The sequence below is a fragment of the Pseudophryne corroboree genome, chromosome 3, assembly GCF_028390025.1.
Source record: "Pseudophryne corroboree isolate aPseCor3 chromosome 3, aPseCor3.hap2, whole genome shotgun sequence".
Lineage (NCBI taxonomy): Eukaryota > Metazoa > Chordata > Amphibia > Anura > Myobatrachidae > Pseudophryne > Pseudophryne corroboree.
In genome coordinates, this window is record NC_086446.1 from 459,361,225 (window position 1) to 459,380,369 (window position 19,145).

The 19,145-nt window shown below is 42.8% G+C and overlaps 1 protein-coding gene across 1 annotated transcript in view; it reads right to left on the reverse strand.

The window, feature by feature from the left end:
- LOC135055991 (proton channel OTOP2-like) overlaps positions 1-19,145 on the reverse strand; it is an 80,086-nt gene that overhangs the window by 47,961 nt on the left and 12,980 nt on the right. The window contains exons 2-3 of the mRNA XM_063960669.1: positions 18,322-18,458; positions 15,087-15,145 (exon numbers count right to left, since the gene is read on the reverse strand). Coding sequence (XP_063816739.1) covers positions 15,087-15,145; positions 18,322-18,458 — 196 coding nt within the window. The remainder of the gene's footprint in view (positions 1-15,086; positions 15,146-18,321; positions 18,459-19,145) is intronic.

A 19,145-nucleotide genomic window follows, 5' to 3' on the forward strand; every position in this document is an offset into this window, starting at 1 on the left:
GAGTGTCAATACAAATTTGCCTTCACATTTCTGGGAAAGCAATACACGTTTACATGTCTTCCACAGGGCTTCCATAATTCTCCATCATTTTTCCATACTACGATGAGAGAAATTTTAACTGATTTTTCTTCCCACAAGAATTTATTGCAGTATGTAGATGATCTCTTACTAGCAACAGAGACAAAGGAAGAGCATCTTCAGCTACTGGGAGAACTCCTTGGCATCCTCAAAGACGCAGGTTTGAAGTGTAACCCATCTAAAGCTCAGATTTTACGGGGATCTGTTTCCTTCCTGGGGATCAGTGTTACGGCTGATGGGAGAACAATATCGGCAGATAAGGTAAAAACCATCCTTCGTTTACCCCTTCCTGTCAGCATACCTACACTGAGATCCTTCCTGGGGTTGGTAAATTACTCTAGGTCCTTCATTTCTGATTTTTCACAAATATCTGCACCTCTCTATTCTCTCCTCAAAAAGGATATAAAATGGGAATGGACCCCCAGTCACACAAAGGCAGTAGAAACATTAAAAGAAGCACTAGCTAGTGCCCCTGCCCTTGCAAATCCAGACCCACAGTTACCCTTTCACTTAGAAACAGCAGCAACAGAAACTGCCATGTCTGCAGTCCTGTCACAGGAAATACATGCACAGCAAAGGCCCATAGCTTATGCATCAAAGTTACTGACACCAGTGGAATTAAAATACTCTGTGTGTGAAAAACACCTTCTTGCCACATTTTGGGCAGTAAAACAGTTCACATACATGATAGGCCTGAACCCTATCATCTTACATTCCACGCACACACCAACAAGGTTCCTCCTCACAGACAGAATCAAAGATGGGAATGTCTCTAATGCCAGGTTAGCACATTGGGCCCTTTTGTTGCAGGATCGAGATATAACAGTGAAGGCAACTAACAGTCCATCCACCTGTGCATATGGACTAATATACCAGGGACTGACACACACATGTGACTTACTCCCAGCTGACCATTCAAAACATTTGTTTAGAGCAATGCCACAGGAGGCTACAGCCCCTGAACAAACCACCCAGATCTTTACAGATGGTTCATGTTTTTATGTACATGGGTCACCCCATGCAGGTTTTGGTCTGTACATAATGCATCCCCAAACCACACCACAATCTGTTTTTCGATCTTGTGATGTAAAGTCTGCACAGTACGCTGAGCTGGCAGCAGTAGCACATGCCCTTGAATTATTCCAAGACCACAAACATGAAATCGCATTGTACTCGGACTCAGCATGGGTGTGTAATGCCCTTACTGAATTTTTGCCCTTTTGGCAAACTCATCAGTATACCTCATCTGATGGAAGCCCTCTTAAATATGCAGACCTTCTCCAGTACATAGTTTCCCTGGCACAGAGTCTAACACATGTCCCCTGGGTCTGTAAAGTCAAAGGGCATTCACCTGCATCACCACACCATGAACAGAATGAAATGTCTGACCTTTTAGCCAAACAAGGGGCACAAGAGGGGGAGCTGTGGCAGATACCGAAAGCAAGCCCAGAGCCAAAAGTGTGCCCTCTTGTATGTGCAGTGGCAAAAAGGCCAGAGATGATAAATGCACCAGACATTTCAGAGATCCAAATGCAGGACCCTGAAATTAAAGAAATCATACAAAAGTTGAGGAATGAGGAGTTGGACTTAACAGAGGGAAATACATTGGCAAAACACACACCAAATCTAACACTAACAGAGGACAAGGAAATGCTTATCCACAATGGGGAAGATACAACATGGGTAGTCCCAAAAGAGTACAGGAATGAAATGATATATCTTGTACACGACCTCCCCACAGGTGGACACCAGGGTGTAGAAAAGACACAGCAGAGACTAAAAACAATAGGTTGGTGGCCAGATATGGTAAAAGATGTACAGCAATACTGTGACAACTGTGTGGTATGTGCCCAAGTTAACCCAGCACCTAGAAAGATAAATGCTCCACTGAGAATCCAGAGAAGGGAAGGTCCCTGGAATGCCTTACAAATTGATTACATGGGCCCTCTGCCTGCCACAGCTAAAAATAACAAATACGTGTTGGTTGTGACTGACCTATTTTCAAAATGGGTAGAAATTTTTCCCTCTAAAAGTAACACAGCCCTGAGCACAGCAAAAATTCTGGTTGATCAGATATTCACACGGTGGGGCCTTCCAACATCGGTTGAATCAGACCAAGGTTCACATTTCACAGGTAATGTGATGCAAACATGCCTGGAAATGCTGGGAATAAAACAAAGCTTCCATGTCCCTTTTCATCCTGAATCTTCTGGACAGGTGGAACGTGCCAACAGACAGATCAAAACTATGTTGAGAAAGTTTGTTGGCATAAATGGTAAGAACTGGGATAATTTGCTACCCCTAGTGGCAATGGCAATAAGGGCCACACCTTCATCAGCGACCCGATTGACCCCCTTTGAATTAATGACAGGCAGGCAAATGAGATTGCCAGAGCACCTTTGGATAGATCTACACACCCCTACTATTGATAGACTGTCAATGGATCAGTACCTTACAAAACTGCAAAAAGCACTCACAGAGGTTCATCTGTTTGCAGCACAGCATTTAGGGAAAGCACAGAGAAAAGCAAAGGCTTATTTTGACAAAGGTGTAAGAGAAAATTGTTGGGAAGTTGGAGAAAGGGTCATGTTTCTAGAACTCCGACCCACAGACCATGGTCTGGGCAAGAAATGGAAAGGACCATTTTCAATAGTGGACAGACTGAGTCCCTCAGTATACAAATTAAGAATCAACGATGCAAAGAAAGTGCAGGACAAATGGGTACATGCCAATCAGATTAAACTGTACAAAGGAGAAGGGTCAACTGAGTAGCGCATCTCTCTTTCTTTCTTATAATTTTATTTTGTTTTGTTTTGGTTTTACAGAAAAATGAGAATCCCGACTTTGGTCCTGTCCTTCGTGGTGAGCCTCCAGATCCAGTGTACCAGTGAGGTCAACATTTCAATTAGAGTGGAAGCCAATCCGATTCACTGTAAAGAGGGAGAATCCATCCTCCTTCCAGTGTCAGTACAAGGCACAACAGGGAAACAGGTATCCTGGTGGGGCCCAGCAGACAAAGAAATTAAAGCCTGGGATAATGGAAACGCAGGAAACTCACCACATTACATGGGTAGAATACATGTTTTTCCAAATGGATCACTATTGCTTAGCCATGCAAACCCTACAGACACAGGAACCTGGATATATGGTTTTATCATCCCCATTCCCATGTATGGGAATCCACCCACAGTAAAGAGGACGTATGTTCCTGGGAGCATCACACTGAATGTGTCCCAGAAAAGAGACCCTACTCCCCCAAGTACCACAACAAAGGCTAAATCACTGCCATCTACTAAAACAGCTGAGTGCCCACCAACAAGTGAAGGACCCACAAGTGGCCTTACTGCCACCTCCATTCCTGGTTCCTTGATAAACAATGTACAATATATACATGTACCAGTAGTCCTAAATCTATCAAAATGGAATATGGCAGAATTTGGTTATTGTGTAAATAGTAATGTTTCTTTATTCTATGCTTCATTACTAGTAGATATTGTTGCTTCTCACCAGAGCAGAACTCAAGACCCATACACAGGACAGGCAACCCCTAACCAAAAAGGTATTTTTAGATCCAGGAAATTACAAAGCTTAGATGGGATCATTGGATCCATCCCTGGACTGTTTGGTTCCGGGATGTCAATTTGGAATAGGGCGGATTTGGAAGTCATCCGCAGACACATAGGCAATTTTGAGCAGAAAGAGGGGCAATATGTTTTGAAGCCTGTCCTGCAGGGCATTGAGGGTCTGGCCAGTGAAGAAAAATTTACTGTTTATAACATGCATGACATAGCAAGATTGTTTTCAGAGACCCAAGCCAAGATAAACGAAATCATTGAACTGAACAATAGAGAAGCCAGACAAAATCAGGTGGGGAAAGAAATAATATGCACTGCATATGGTAATTATGTCCTCAACGCAATCACACATGTAATTAGAGACCTACAATCTGGTAGAATACCTGACATTTTAAGAGATAATGACCTGACCAATTGGTATTGCTCGCAATCTGACATTGGGCATGGGGAAAATACCCCAAGAGATGGTTGCAGACCTCTGCCCATCTCCACAATTAGGAATTTAGGCACTGTGACCCCCCACCCAAATAGAGGTTCACCCCGTTGTTACAACAAGCAGCAACCTTGTGCAGTCAGCGATATCCTATATGTCTCCTTTACCATTTCTCTACCTGTGTTCGACCCAAGCAAGTCTTTATTTGACAAACTGTCTACAGTTCACTCCATTGGATATTTGGAAAAGGACATTTACAAAGAGCGGCTGGACCTACCAGAACTACTGGTCCGAGTCGACGACATCTGGAAAGTTCCACATACTGCTTGCTGTGCAGTCAAGGGAAACCAATACTTGTGTCGCTGCAATGTTTTCGAAATTGAGACGCCAATCTGCGGCCTAGAATCAAGTAAACCAAGTACCCTAATCACAGATATAAATGAACTTGCCACCATTCCCAGCAAAGATATGGATATGGGAGGACCTGAACACAGTGCAAAGCCAAATACATCAACCAGCTATACAGCCAGAGACATTGCTTGTCCAGTGCAGCTAACAAAATGGAGAACTCCAGCGGTGAAGGTTACATACAACATGAATGGACAGTACTGCATAGTCACAAATCACGGAGAGTTCTTGTATGGGGAAAAGTCATGTCCAGTGCCAAACCCAAATTTCTGCTTTAGCCCACATGAGTATACCACCATTGGTCAGACGGTTATCACCCCAATCCCCGTTTATGAAGAGGACATAAATATAGATAGTGAACCAGAAATCTCAAACCTTGGAGAATATATACCTGTGTTCAACATACACATAGATAGTTTAACCTTAGATTTACAGAAACTCCTGGATAGGAAAGACACACACATAGTTCAAATTAATAACATGGTTGAGAAGGCAGATGCCACACTAAATAAATTACTGCATGATGGAGATTTTGAAATAACCATGACAAACACCTGGCTGGAGATTGGTTTAAAGGGCTTGCTGATCGGTCAAACAATCTTGCTAATCATTTTAATTTCACTGATATTGTGGCTTAAGCGCCTTATAAGGCAGGAACGCAGTAAGCTAGAAAAACTGGTAGATGCAAGATATAAGCAATTATTATGTTAATGTATGTGTGGCCATCATCATCAATTCTCACGGCCACAAGGGGGCGACTGTTGCCATATAGACCATTACATAACAATATAATTTAGTAGGTACCAAAGTTAGAACAAATTATGTAAATTAAATAATATGATTTATTACCCAATGTGATTTTAACCAGTTAAGAGTGTGTGTATATATATATTATTGTAAGGTATAACTTAAATAGGTTTGAATGTATTAGTCTTATGTTTTGAGAATTTAGTAGCATGTATTTCTGTGTGTTTTACTGCAAGATTATGGGTCATTATGTAAGAGACAGGTTTTCTCTGTGTAAGCCATATAGCCAGAATACACAATACATTGAGCATTACACAAATTCATCCCTTCCATGCCATTATTCATATCTGTATTAATCAAAGGATTAACGTCTGATCTGCGCTATACCAAGTACAATTAAATCAAAGTTTACATGATATGTAGATATATGTATACTGTATACTTGATTCACACACAGCAAATAAATAATCATAACTTGGTGGATAAAGTCAATAGGTCACCTAGCTCAGGTCTCATAATATGCAAACAGTTACTGGTATGAACAGGGTACATTGGAATTCACAATCAAAGATCTTCATACCTTTAGAGAGTACATCAACCAGCTGGCCTATTGTCCAGTTATACTGCTGGCCAGAGGCAATGATAATATAGGATCAAACGCACTATAAACAGGTCACAATCATTTATGCTAACACCCTAGGGCCTAGGCGAAATAGATCGTTTACACATCCATACAAAGGTAGATCTCTGATGGATAAAGGAATACCAAACTTTATGATCCCAAAATTCTCTACATGCTCACCACCGTGGGACGGAGTTAGCAGAGAACGTTTTATTACACTTTGGAATCTGTCAAAACCTATAATTATGTACTCCATTGGAAACTGTGGGCATATACTAGTTTTGAATTGGTAGAATATAGGATATAAGGGGCAGTCTGATAGATAGAGAGTTAGAAGGAGAGGAGGAAGGAACAAAGTCCAGAGGGAGTCAGGATCCTAAGACGGTAGCTATGAATTATGCCCTCACATATTCTTGCAAGTGTATAGTATGTGTATTAATTGTTTAAGTTTGTATAACTGTTTGTGTTTTATGTATGTACCATGGTTAAGGAAGTACAGATAAATTATAAGATTTATTATCATTGTGTTATCTTATCTTGTAATTTGTATCACCTATAATAAATGTACTAGACAAAGTAGAGCTGGTATTCCAAGTCTTGAACTCATTTTCGGAATCACTAAAGTTATACATGAAATCTGCATATATTATATAAGGCTCTGCAAGTTGGGACAACTGACTTGTAGTCAAAGTATAGTACTTATATGTTCAATGAGCCAGGATTATATATCTCTGTAAAGTATATTTAGGCTTTGCCTGGAAATATTTCCTGGACAGTAGAGATATAGCTCCTTTAATCTGAGCCAATCACAGGTATGAAAATAGGAACGTCCACGCATTACATATTGTGTGATTGGACCAGTACTAAACATCACCCCTTTTGTTATGAGCCCACCTATTTGTAAGCCTATTATAATATATTTGCAGATATAAAATACATAAACCATTATATCAATATATGATATAATAAATATATGTTATATAAGATTCCATAAATCAACAGCAGTGCAGGGGAGAGCCTGGGAGCCTTCCCACCAGCCTTTCTGTGAGGGAAAATGGCGCTGTGTGCTGAGGAGAATAGGCCCCGCCCCCTTTTCGGCGGGCTTCTTCTCCCGTTTTTCTGAGACCTGGCAGGGGTTAAATACATCCATATAGCCTCCAGGGGCTATATGTGATGTATTTTTAGCCAGAATAAGGTATTATACATTGCTGCCCAGGGCGCCCCCAGCAACGCCCTGCACCCTCCGTGACCGTTGGTGTGAAGTGTGTGACAACAATGGCGCACAGCTGCAGTGCTGTGCGCTACCTTCATGAAGACTGAAAAGCCTTCTGCCGCCGGTTTCTGGACCTTCAATCTTCAGCATCTGCAAGGGGGGTCGGCGGCGCGGCTCCGGGACGAACCCCAGGGTGAGACCTGTGTTCCGACTCCCTCTGGAGCTAATGGTGTCCAGTAGCCTAAGAAGCCAATCCATCCTGCACGCAGGTGAGTTGAACTTCTCTCCCCTAAGTCCCTCGATGCAGTGAGCCTGTTGCCAGCAGGACTCACTGAAAATAAGAAACCTAAAAACTTTTTCTAAGCAGCTCCTTAAGAGAGCCACCTAGATTGCACCCTGCTCGGACGGGCACAAAAATCTAACTAAGGCTTGGAGGAGGGTCATAGGGGGAGGAGCCAGTACACACCACCTGATCCTAAAGCTTTAGTTTTGTGCCCTGTCTCCTGCGGAGCCGCTAATCCCCATGGTCCTGACGGAGTCCCCAGCATCCACTTAGGACGTCAGAGAAATATAATTTGCTTACTATATGCCAATTACCATTAACTTAATCCTGCATGTCAACTAAGCAGACAGATTAGATCATTAGACTATTTATAATAATAATGAATAAGTGTCAAACTAATATGTATGCACGCATCAAGAGGAGCGAAACACCACTTCAAGGTACAAACAATTAAACACCCTTTGTTTCTTTTAAACATTTTAATTCTGCTACATTAAGTCTTAAATTAGTCACAAGTTTGATGGGATGTCATTTTACATGTGTTTTTATCATGATGCTTGAAAAAGCGTCTAAAAGTAATGCTTCCTTGAAAAATTAGTAATTAGTATCCAACTCTACATGGGGACCAGAAATGTAATTATGACCAACTTTACATGGGGACCACAAATGTAAATATGACCAACTTTACATGGGGACCAGAAATGTAAATATGACCAACTTTACATAAGGACAACAAATGTAAATATGACCAACTCTACATGGGAACCACAAATGTAAATATGACCAACTTTACATGGGGACCACAAATGTAAATATGACCAACTTTACATGAGGACAACAAATGTAAATATGACCAACTCTACATGGGGACCTCAAATCTATAGTTGCCAACATACAGGAAGTGCACTTATTTCTTACACAACTGCTTTTCATGGGTCTATTGTGTACTTTTCATGATGCAATTCTAATTGATTCATTACTTACATGTTACAAACACTTTGATCAAACAATTAATCATGCAAGACTTTCTAGGTTTGTGTACTTACAATGAATTCATCACCTAACACACTAGTTATTACTGCGTTAAAAAAATATATGTGGCCACTCTGCCACCTTCGTATTCTCAGTATAATGCAACAGGGTGCCTAAAGTGCCAGTCCTTCATACCAAGTGTATAACTGTAAATATAGCAGTCACAAATTTTACAATTGTTTAACTGCATAAAACACTTCTCAAACCCTCATTCACCAGTTTATTATAAAATAAAATACTGCACAATTGGAAGTTTCTCTCTCTAGGCAATGCAAAGGTGGCTTAGAGTGAAAGCCCTTTTCCTCTCCTGCCTATAGTCATAAAATAAAATGAAATTGTAGAATGAAAAGAGTAACTACAGTTCATCCAGAAAATATTCACAGCGCTTCACTTTTTCCACATTTTGTTATGTCACAGCCTTATTCCAAAATGGAATAAATTAATTTTTTCCCCTCAAAATTCTACACACAATACCCCATAATGACAACGTGAAAAAGTTTTTTTTTAAGATTTTTGCAAATGTATTAAAAATAAAAAAACTAAGAAATCACCTGTACATAAGTATTCACAACCTTTGCCATGAAGCTTAAAATTGAGCTCAGGTGCATCCTGTTTCCACGAGATGTTCTTACAGCTTAACTGAAGTCCACCTGTGGTAAATTCAGTTGATTGGACGTGATTTGGAAAGGCACACACCTGTCTATATAATGTTTCACACTTGACAATGCATGTTTGAGCACAAACCAAGCATGAAGTCAAAGGAATTGTCTGTAGGCATATGAGACAGGATTCTCTCGAGGAACAAATCTGGGGAAGATTACAGAAAAATATCTGCTGCTTTGAATGTCCCAATGAGCACAGTGGCCTCCATCATCCGTAAATGGAAGAAGTTCGGAACCACCAGGACTCTTCCTAGAGCTGGCCGGTTTTCTAAACTGAGCGATCGGAGGAGAAGGGCCCTAGTCAGGGAGGTGACCAAGAACCCGATGGTCACTCTGTCAGAGATACAGCATTCCTCTGTGGAGAGAGGAGAACCTTCCAGAAGGACAACCATCTCTGCAGCAATCCACCAATCAGGCCTGTATGGTAGAGTGGCCAGACGGAAGCCGCTCCTTAGTAAAAAGCACATGGCAGCCCACTTGGAGTTTGACAAAATGCACTTGAAGAAATGTCAGACAGTGAGAAACAATATTCTCTGGTCTGATGAGACAAAGATTGAACTCTTTGGTGTGAATGTCAGGCATCTTGTTTGGAAGAAACCAGACACCGCTCATCACCAGGCCAATACCATCCCTACAGTGAAGGATGGAGGTGGCAGCATCATGCTGTGGGGATGTTTATCAGCGGCAGGAACTGGGAGACTAGTCAGGATAAAGGGGAAGATGAAATCAGCAACGTACAGAGACGGTTCATCTTTCAGCACAGCCACAATATAAAATGAGTGGCCTAGCCAGAGCCCAGACTTGAATCCGATTGAACATCACTGGAGAAATCTGAAAATGGCTGTGCACTGATGCTTCCCATCAAACCTGATGGAACTTGAGAGGTGCTGCAAAGAGGAATGAGCAAAACTGCCCAAAGATAGGTGTGCCAAGCTTGTGGCATCATATTCAAAAAGTGTTGATTCTGTAATTGCTGCCAAAGGTACATCAACAAAGTATTGAGCAAAGGCATACTTTTGTACATATGATTTCTTAGTTTCTTATTTTTAATAAATTTGCAAAAATCTAAAAAAAAAACCAACTTTTTTCACATTGTCATTATGGGATATTGTGTGTAGAATTTTGAGGGAAAATTTATTCCATTTATCCACGTTTTGGAACAAAATACTTTCCAGATGCACTGTACATAATATAGTAACCACCTTAATAACTTCTAAATATAGTACCATCTTCATATAAATCTCCTATATAATAGCCCAGATCTGTGACTCTGTGCCTGTGTGTATAATGCTGGGCGTGGCTAGGAGCTCTCATTGGGTTAGCAGCAGGTCTATCACATCCAGTCCACAGCTGATTGGGTGAGAAACGCCCTCCCACACAGGTTACATCCAATGGGAGGCTCTGCCCTTTGACTGCTGTGTGTTCCCAGAGCAGGATTAACAATGGAGCTGATGGAGCTGTAGCTCCAAGTCCACACTCCAAAATAGGCCCACTGCATCTGCAGCAACATACCCTCCAACAATTTACACATAAAATCGCTACAAATTCAAAAAGGGGGCATGGCCACAGGTAAAGTGTCGTGGCTATGCCCCTTTTCCTATACATTCAATGGAAGTTTGGAGAGCCAAAAAATTGGTACAGGCCATATAAAAAGGTACTGTACCTACCAAAAAGGTACAGCTGGAGGGTATAACACTGCATCTGCAGCAAGTCTCTGCGCTGTAGATAGGGCAAAAATATCCTTTTACTGCAGCGTCCTATGTCCTGCTGCCAGTCCGCCTTCCCCCCTCGGCATCAACAATCCCTGCTCCCTTGCAGCGGTGCAGGCGGAACAAAAGCTGCTGCGGCCACCGGCATAGATGTCTATGAAAGCAGCGCAGTAGAAGACTTTCATAGCCTTCCCTGCACCGCATACTCTCTGAGCCCCAGAGCCTCCTCTGTGCGTGATGTCACAGAAGTGCCTACCGCCCACAGCCGCGCCCAGAACCCCAGAGGCCCTGACTCCGCAACACAGCACCTGGGCTGCCAGCCTGGAAGCCTCAAGATGGCTAATGTAACGGATAGAGTGGGTGATATCACGGAGGGTAATGTCTGGATGCTGAATCAATGTAAAAGGTGACAGTGTTGTGCAGTGCAGTGGGTGTGCAGTGTCACTGACACTGCACAGCACTCTCACCTTTTACATTGATTCAGCAAGTCAGTCAGTTCTGCCAGCCATTCACTATTGTTAGCGCCGGTGTCCCAACACGCTGCATTACAGGGAAGTAGACGCACTAAATAAACGACAGCTCCAAGCAGTCCTTAGCTCCGAAGCATTCCGGCGCTAAGGGCTGCTGGGAGCTGTAGTTTATTGAGTGCATCTTCTTCCATGTAATGCGGCGCATTGGGACTCCGGCGCTAACAATAGTGACTGGCTGCTTGGCTGCTGTGTGAGTCTCCATGAGAGCCACTGACAAAGGAAGGACTGCATCTTAGCTGCTTCCAGGAGAAGCATTACCCGCCCCTCCCCCACTCGCAGTACCTCCGGACCCCATTCGAGCTAAGGGTTGCTGGGAGCTGTAGTTTATTGAGTGCATCTTCTTCCATGTAATGCGGCGCGTTGGGACACCGGCGCTAACAATAGTGACTGGCTGCTTGGCTGCTGTGTAAATCTCCGGGAGAGCCACTGCCAAAGGAAGGACTGCAGCTTAGCTGCTTCCAGGTGGAGAAGCATTACCCGCCCCTACCCCACTTGCAGTACCTCCGGACCCCATCCGCGGCACCCACACACACACACACACCACCTCCACCCCACCCCCACTCACGGCACCACCGCACCTGCCCCTACCCCACCATGGCATCCACACAACCGCTCCAGTCCTACCCCACGCGTGGTGGATCCGGATCCCCACCCACAGCCCCCACACACCCGCTTCTCCCCCACCCGTGGTACCAAGCACCAGCCCCTCCCCCACCCGTGGCACCCCTTGGACCACCTCCCCCATCCGTATCTCCCCTGCGCCCACCACTCCACCAACCACAGCACCTACGAGGTGATTCATCAGGCCCTGCGTGCGCTGATCACACCGTTGCAAGGGGCTACGACCCCTTAACCATCGCACGCCCTTTGACCGTGCAATATTTAACCACTCACACAATTATGATTGGAGGTAATACTCCATATAATACAAATATTGCATGCCACAAGGGTGTGCAAGGGATAAGGGGGCATAGTTATAAATATAGGGCCTAATTCATTATGAGTTATGAAAATCACAGACGGCCATGTCTTGGCCATCTGTGCAGCATCCACAGCGCGCGTGCGCGGACATTCACAATGCGATCACTTCCCGGAAGGCTGCAACCGCAATGTGATTGACAGGCAGCAGGCGTTCAGGGGTGGCAATGCGATGTTGGAGGGGAGGGAAACAGGAATTGCAGACGTGCAGTGACATGGTCGTTTTCTGGGTGGCCTGATGACGTTGCTTGCGTTTCCTGTGATAGGAAACATGGCAGTTTCTTCAATGCGATAGCAAATGAATTGTGATCGCATCACCAGGCGGAATTTCACATGCTGGGTGACCTTGCCCTGTGCTGGGCGGCCACCAGCATGTGACTGTAAGCAGTAGCAGTTTTCTTTTTTATCAAATCTGCTACTGAACCTGAATGAGGTCCCTCATTTTTATGGAACGGCCCTCTAAACTCACCAGCACAAATGTAATTACTGCTCCTTGGGAGGTTTGCAGCACCACATATGTTTTTCTTAGACTTTTTAATGGTCTGCAACATCACATACTGTATATTCAAAGAGAAAAATATTGGCTGCCTTAGAATTCTATTCTCATTACTAACAAAGAAATTATCCATCATAGGATTTTAAATATACGTTAGGATGAGAAACAATTGTAATGTTAGAGCATAGAGGGGCCTTTGCATCAATAATTGGGGCTCTGACGGAATTATTAACAGTATTACAATGGATCTTTTAATTATTAATGGAAATATCCCTGCTATGCAGAAGCGGATTTTACCTATGGGCAGCCACCCCAGTAAAATCCACCACCTCAGTGAGCCAGTTACAGTCCCTAACTGCACTGGCTAGTCTGACTAGCAGTGCCTTCCCATTGGTAGCGTTACCTGCAGGGGCGTATCTAGAGAGGATGGGATCCGTGTGCAGTCTCCGGGTGTGGGCCAACTCATCTCCCGTACTGTAGTCGGCATCAGCAATGGGGGCCCATGCACGGACACCAGAAAGGTAAGTATAGAAGAACACTGCACCCATTATAGATATGCCACTGGTTACCTGCCAGTCACCCGCTGGACAGGCAGTCCCATTCAGAGATGTTTTCTCCCTCTGGGACTACCAGTACTGGCTGCGATTATCACAGAGTGTGCTTCTTGTGATAAGCCACTCCCTTCCTTTCGGGCAGTCCTGCCCAGCTACTATGGGCTGCAGCCAATACAGTCCTTAGAAGCTGGTATTTTAAGCATGTGCAGTCCCACCTCCACTCATGCGCATGTGATGGCCCTGGTGCCTGCCAGATCCATTGCTGTGGGCCAGGCTGACTGAGGCTTTCCACACCTAATGCAGACTGGCAGCCCCCTCCTCCAAAGCGGTAGGAGCCGCTGCTGTTCTAGTCCAATCAATCCCTGCAAGTGGCTCAAACTCCTCCCACTCTCCTCTTCAATTTTTATAGGGGTAATGATTGCTGTGTGGTTAGATAGATAGATAGATAGATAGATAGATAGATAGATAGATAGATAGATAGAAGACGTACAGCATCTGTGTTGGTGAAGCCTCCTACACTGTGCCCTCCGCAGTCTCTTGCCCTGTGCCCTCAGCAGCCTTCTATCCCATGCCCTCAGAATCCTACAGTCCACACCCTTTGCAGCCTCCTTTCCTGTGCCCTCATTGAGCCCATTGGTCACACTTCCGATGTTGAGCAGCCTGTATTAATAAGGGCACAACAGTGGCAGGTGAGCAGGCAGATGGAGCATGTACATTATTAGATACAGAGGAAGTTCTTTTCAGATAAATTAAAAGAATGTCATCAGGGACTTTGGAGGGACAGCGTGTTTACACACATGCAGTCCCTGAAAGATTTTGTTCTGAATAGCAAGGAAAAGTGATTCAAAATTGGTAATAATTGCGACCATATTGGCTGAAATATTTAAGTCTAATAGAATAATGAATTGATCCAAGATATCACAAATAAGTTATGAAAGTTGCCTATATGTTTATCTAAAGTCCATTATTAACTTTTTCTAAATGTATAATAATAATAATAATAATAATTATTATTATTATTATTATTATTATTATTTTATTTTAACTAGTGTGAATTATCTTATGCTAGTACCAACAATGTTTTTTTTTATTAGTACCAAAATACCTAATTCTGGAGCCTTTCATAGAAAAATTAATTCTGCTAATTTTGTGTATTTTGAAAGTGAAAGTTTAACTAAGTCGGCTGACAAATTATTTAATTAGAAAATTTGGAAGGAAACACAGTTTGCCAAAGTCTATATGAAAAAAAAAGACAAAATTAACTTGGAAGAATTCTGAATAATGCTACAACTTTTTTCAAAACTTATGTCTTATTCACACCACTAAAAAAGTCAAGAGTCAACATAACTACTTTTGTAGCGTACATTGACCATCTGGGCTCAGGATACTTGTACATCTGTGTGGGATTAAATCGATACAGTATATGATACAGCTATGATTCAACTATAATGCAATATTTAGTGAAAATGTATGTTAAGCTACACGTGTTGAGCATCCCACTCTGTATGGCATAAAGAATCTAGAATATGAGGATACATCTGTGTATATAAAGTGGTACCCACCAAAAAGGAAATTTCACTGTTACATTGGTTACATTACAAGGTCACCTTTGAGTACTCTGCGGAAAAACTCTTTAAAAAGGGTTAAATGTGAAATCAACAAAAGATTTAAATCAGGATGAACAAAAACCCTTAGCAAATAAATAGGCAATAATGCAAGTAAGAAAGAAATAGAAAGTATAACAAGTCAGCATTGAGATTACTTACCTGGTTGGATTTATATATATTTGGACACAATGTTTGCAGCACAAACAAAGGAAAAATGTCTAAAAGAAAAACATTACAAATTTAGAGGCAAATATATTTATATGTATCAGAAGCAGGACACGCAGATACTGTAATGTAACATTTGCGAAGCTCTTTCCTTTAAACATAACCTACAGCACCGTGTACAACAAGAACCCTCCATGGCAACTTTGGAACCTGCAAGCAGGGACACAGAGAGCGATGAGTAGGTACAGATTATCAGGGCCCTGGTTTTTGTAGGGGCCCAGGAGTGTAGTGGAGTTGAAACACTGGCCCCACCAATGCTGTGACTAAAAGGGGGCAGAGCCACACCCCCTCCTGTGGCCACATCAACCCAGCCCAGCAGAAGTTTTGGCGGCACTGCATGTGGAAGTCTATACAGATACAGGGAGACCCAAGAAAGAAATAGTACTGCATTATTTCCTGCCAGGCATACCCGGTTTTCATGTGTGTATCCAGGCATTAAACCAGGCATTATATCAGGTCTTCCTGTAAATGGGGAAGATGGGTTTCTCTTGGACCCCGTCCTGCAGTCAAACCTTGCATTCTGCAGTAAGGTCAGTCTAGTAGTGAGCAAAATAAATCCATCACCTGAATGTTCATGTACACTTGGAAGAAATGCAATTGTATGACAGTATGAATATGCTGCAGTGAAGAATGTGCTGTTATTTCTGTAGTGTAAGGAAATGTGATGAGGGTTGGAAATATTTGATTAAAGAGGTTATGGAGGATGTAGAAATGTGTAAGGGGGCATATGTTAGAATAGAGGTGATGTGGTATGTGTTACAGGGCAGACAGGTGGGGCAATGTGCTATTTCATAGGTGGCGGGAGGAATATGTTACATGACAGGTAGGAGGGAGGGTGTGCTACACAGGTGATGAAGAGTTTGCAAAACAGATGAGTGATGGTTACTACAGGAGTGAGGAAGGTCAAATGTGTTGCAGGGGAGGAGCCTGGACTAACCTTACATAATGTGACCAAACCCAGTACATGAATGGCACTGTACATGGAGAAAAGCAACAGTGAATACACTTCTGCTGCCATGTGGACTACTAACAAATTTGAGAGGTATGCAATAATTAGGGTATGCTAAAGCTGCAGAATGGTTCTTCCTTTTCTTTAGAAAATGCTATTTATTTTATGTGATTAAGCAAGAGAAGTATGCCAGTGAGTATTATCTTGTATGCAGCCCTTGACTCATTGGATCTGAAATTACATTTATTTCCTTGATGATGGATGACTCCTCTAGGGACAAGCCCCCTTCTAACATGGGACACAACCCCTATATATGGCAGCTGGGACAATACATACCCTCCACTCCCTGGCACCACAGTAATTACTGAGTTCATCCAGTCGATTGTACGAAGGAAGAGGGTAAAGGAGGAGGGGTATAGAAACAATGAAGATGAAGAAGGAATGTGAAAGAGTAGGAACGTGAGGACAGATCTATTATAGTGGATGGAAGAATGTGGAGAGAAAAGATAGCAATATTCAGATACATTGGGGGTCATTCCGAGTTGATCGCTAGCTACCGTTGTTCACAGCGCAGCGATCAGGCTAAAAATCGGCACTTCTGCGCATGCGTCGTATGGTGCGCACGCGCAACGTACTTTCACAAAAGCCGATGCAGTTTTACACAAGGTCTAGCGACGCTTTTCAGTCGCACTGCTGATCGTTGAGTGATTGACAGGAAGTGGGTGTTTCTGGGTGGTAACTGACCGTTTTCGGGGAGTGTGTGTAAAAACGCAGGCGTGCCAGATAAAAACGCAGGAGTGGCTGGAGAAACGGGGGAGTGGCTGGCCAAACGCAGGTCGTGTTTGTGACGTCAAAACAGGAAGTAAACAGTCTGAAGTGTTCGCAAGGTAGGAGTAGGTCTGCAGCTACTCTGAAACAGCACAATTTTTTTTGTAGCAGTGCTGCGATCCTTTCATTCGCACTTCTGCTAAGCTAAGATACACTCCCAGAGGGTGGTGGCTTAGCGTTCGCACTGCTGCTAAAAACAGCTAGCGAGCGAACAACTTTTGTGGATCTCTCATTAGGATGCTTATGAATTGTTTGGTGGTCATAATGATGATCTCTGTATTGTATAGCACCCAGTGGAATGCTCTCTGAATTGTATAGCATTCAGCAGAATGTTATCTAAATTGCATAGTAGAGAAGAAAGAAGGAGGAGGACAGTAGAGAAGGGGTAGTATGGAAAATAATTAAGATTAAGGAGGAAAAGTATGAAAAAGTTTGAGGAACAATAAGACGGAAAAGAAGAAGTTGAAGGGTAGAGAAAGATAGCTTTGGCCCTTGCTCTTGGCTCCTACTTTATAACTAAACTTTAGTGAGTACTGTCCACGGTGCAGATGGTGAAGCCTGCGGACTGATTCATTGTAACAGAGGGAAGAATTGTGAGAGAAAATATGTGAAGGCCACTTAGGTAAGTAGCTGTGTGAATATGTTACTAGGATGCTGTCTGTGTGTCACTTACTAGGATGCCCCATGTATTGTATGGTAGTCACTAGGACAATCACTTTATTGTATGGTAGTTACTAGGATACTCACCATAATGCATGGCAATCACTAGGTTGCACAATATTCAGTGGAATGCTTTCTCTATTGTATGGGGGCTACAGGATGCGTTCTGTATTGCATGGTAGTCACTGGAATCTCTTTGAATTGTGTGGAGTACCTAGGATGCTCACTGTATTGTATGGTGACAACTAAAATGTTCTCTGTATTGAATACCTGTTAATAAGATGCATTCCTTGTTGTATGCACACCACTTGGATTTTTCTGTATTGTATGGTGGTAATTATGATGTTCTCTATGGATGACCTTAGAGTGCTATATGTATTGTTTTATGGTCTCTAGTATGCTCTCTATATTGTATGGTTTAAAAAAAAATCTTTCTACAATGTATATAAGTATTTAGATTATACAGTTCTGTATATCAGTCACTAGGATGCTCTCTGTATTGTATGTCATTCGAATGTTCTGAGCTTTAGGTACAACTAGACATGAGCAACATGATTTATTTTTATTTTACACTGCTAGGATAAGTGTATTTGGAAGTCCCTAGTTTTGTGCTGGCCCCACCTACATGACGGTACTTAAAGTACATATGGAAAATTACAAAGAATTAAACTACACACCAAAAGTGGATACCATTTTACATATAATAAGTAAAGAAGAGAGGCATAAAATCACCTGCACAATGACAAAAAAGGCCTGTATGACTGGCTGGATGATTTTCATGGGTGTTATACAGTCCAGGTACTTAGCTGTATCTGCAATCTTCATTAAAGCCATAACAAGGGTGCCAACGCCAAAAAGAACGATTCCCACTGCAAATATAATAAATTAGGGGTCAAAAATCTCAAATGCTAATTTCTTATATGTGAAGTAAATCTTACACCCGTTATAGACACACCCATATGTGTTGGCCATTCCATGATTTGGAGCCTACTGTCTTGTTGTTTTTCTCAAAGGCAATTCTGACATAGGTCCTAATGAACCTAATGAATGTTTGTATTCTGATGCCTATGCAGCTGCAAATTTTCAGGCTATGGAACTGCTAAACATCACCAGTGAAGCTGATGCCCAGAAAAGAATATAAACACCCATCAGAGCCATTCCAAAGTCCTCAGCAGCTGCATACAGTGGCGCAGAGAGGGTGGCAGATACTAATTTCCAAGGCTGGGGCTTGTTGACAGGGCCTGATGGGGTTCTGGGTCGACACTTCCCCTCCTGCTACCTGTCAGGCCCTAATTGCTTACACATATGCAGCACTGATGCAGCAACGAGGAACATCGTTTGTTAAGGGCAGGTCTATGGCCATGCAGACCGGCCATGGCAGTAGCGATGTTGGCGCCATGTTTCTCTACGTACATGATTGCAGCTGAAGGCAGATACATGACCCAAAAAACTGCCATGACATGCCTGCATTTTTTGCTGCCACTCTCAATTACCTCCCACAAATGGTCTCTTTCTGTTAATAACTCTGCATGTAAAATCTCAGTGCGAGCGCGATT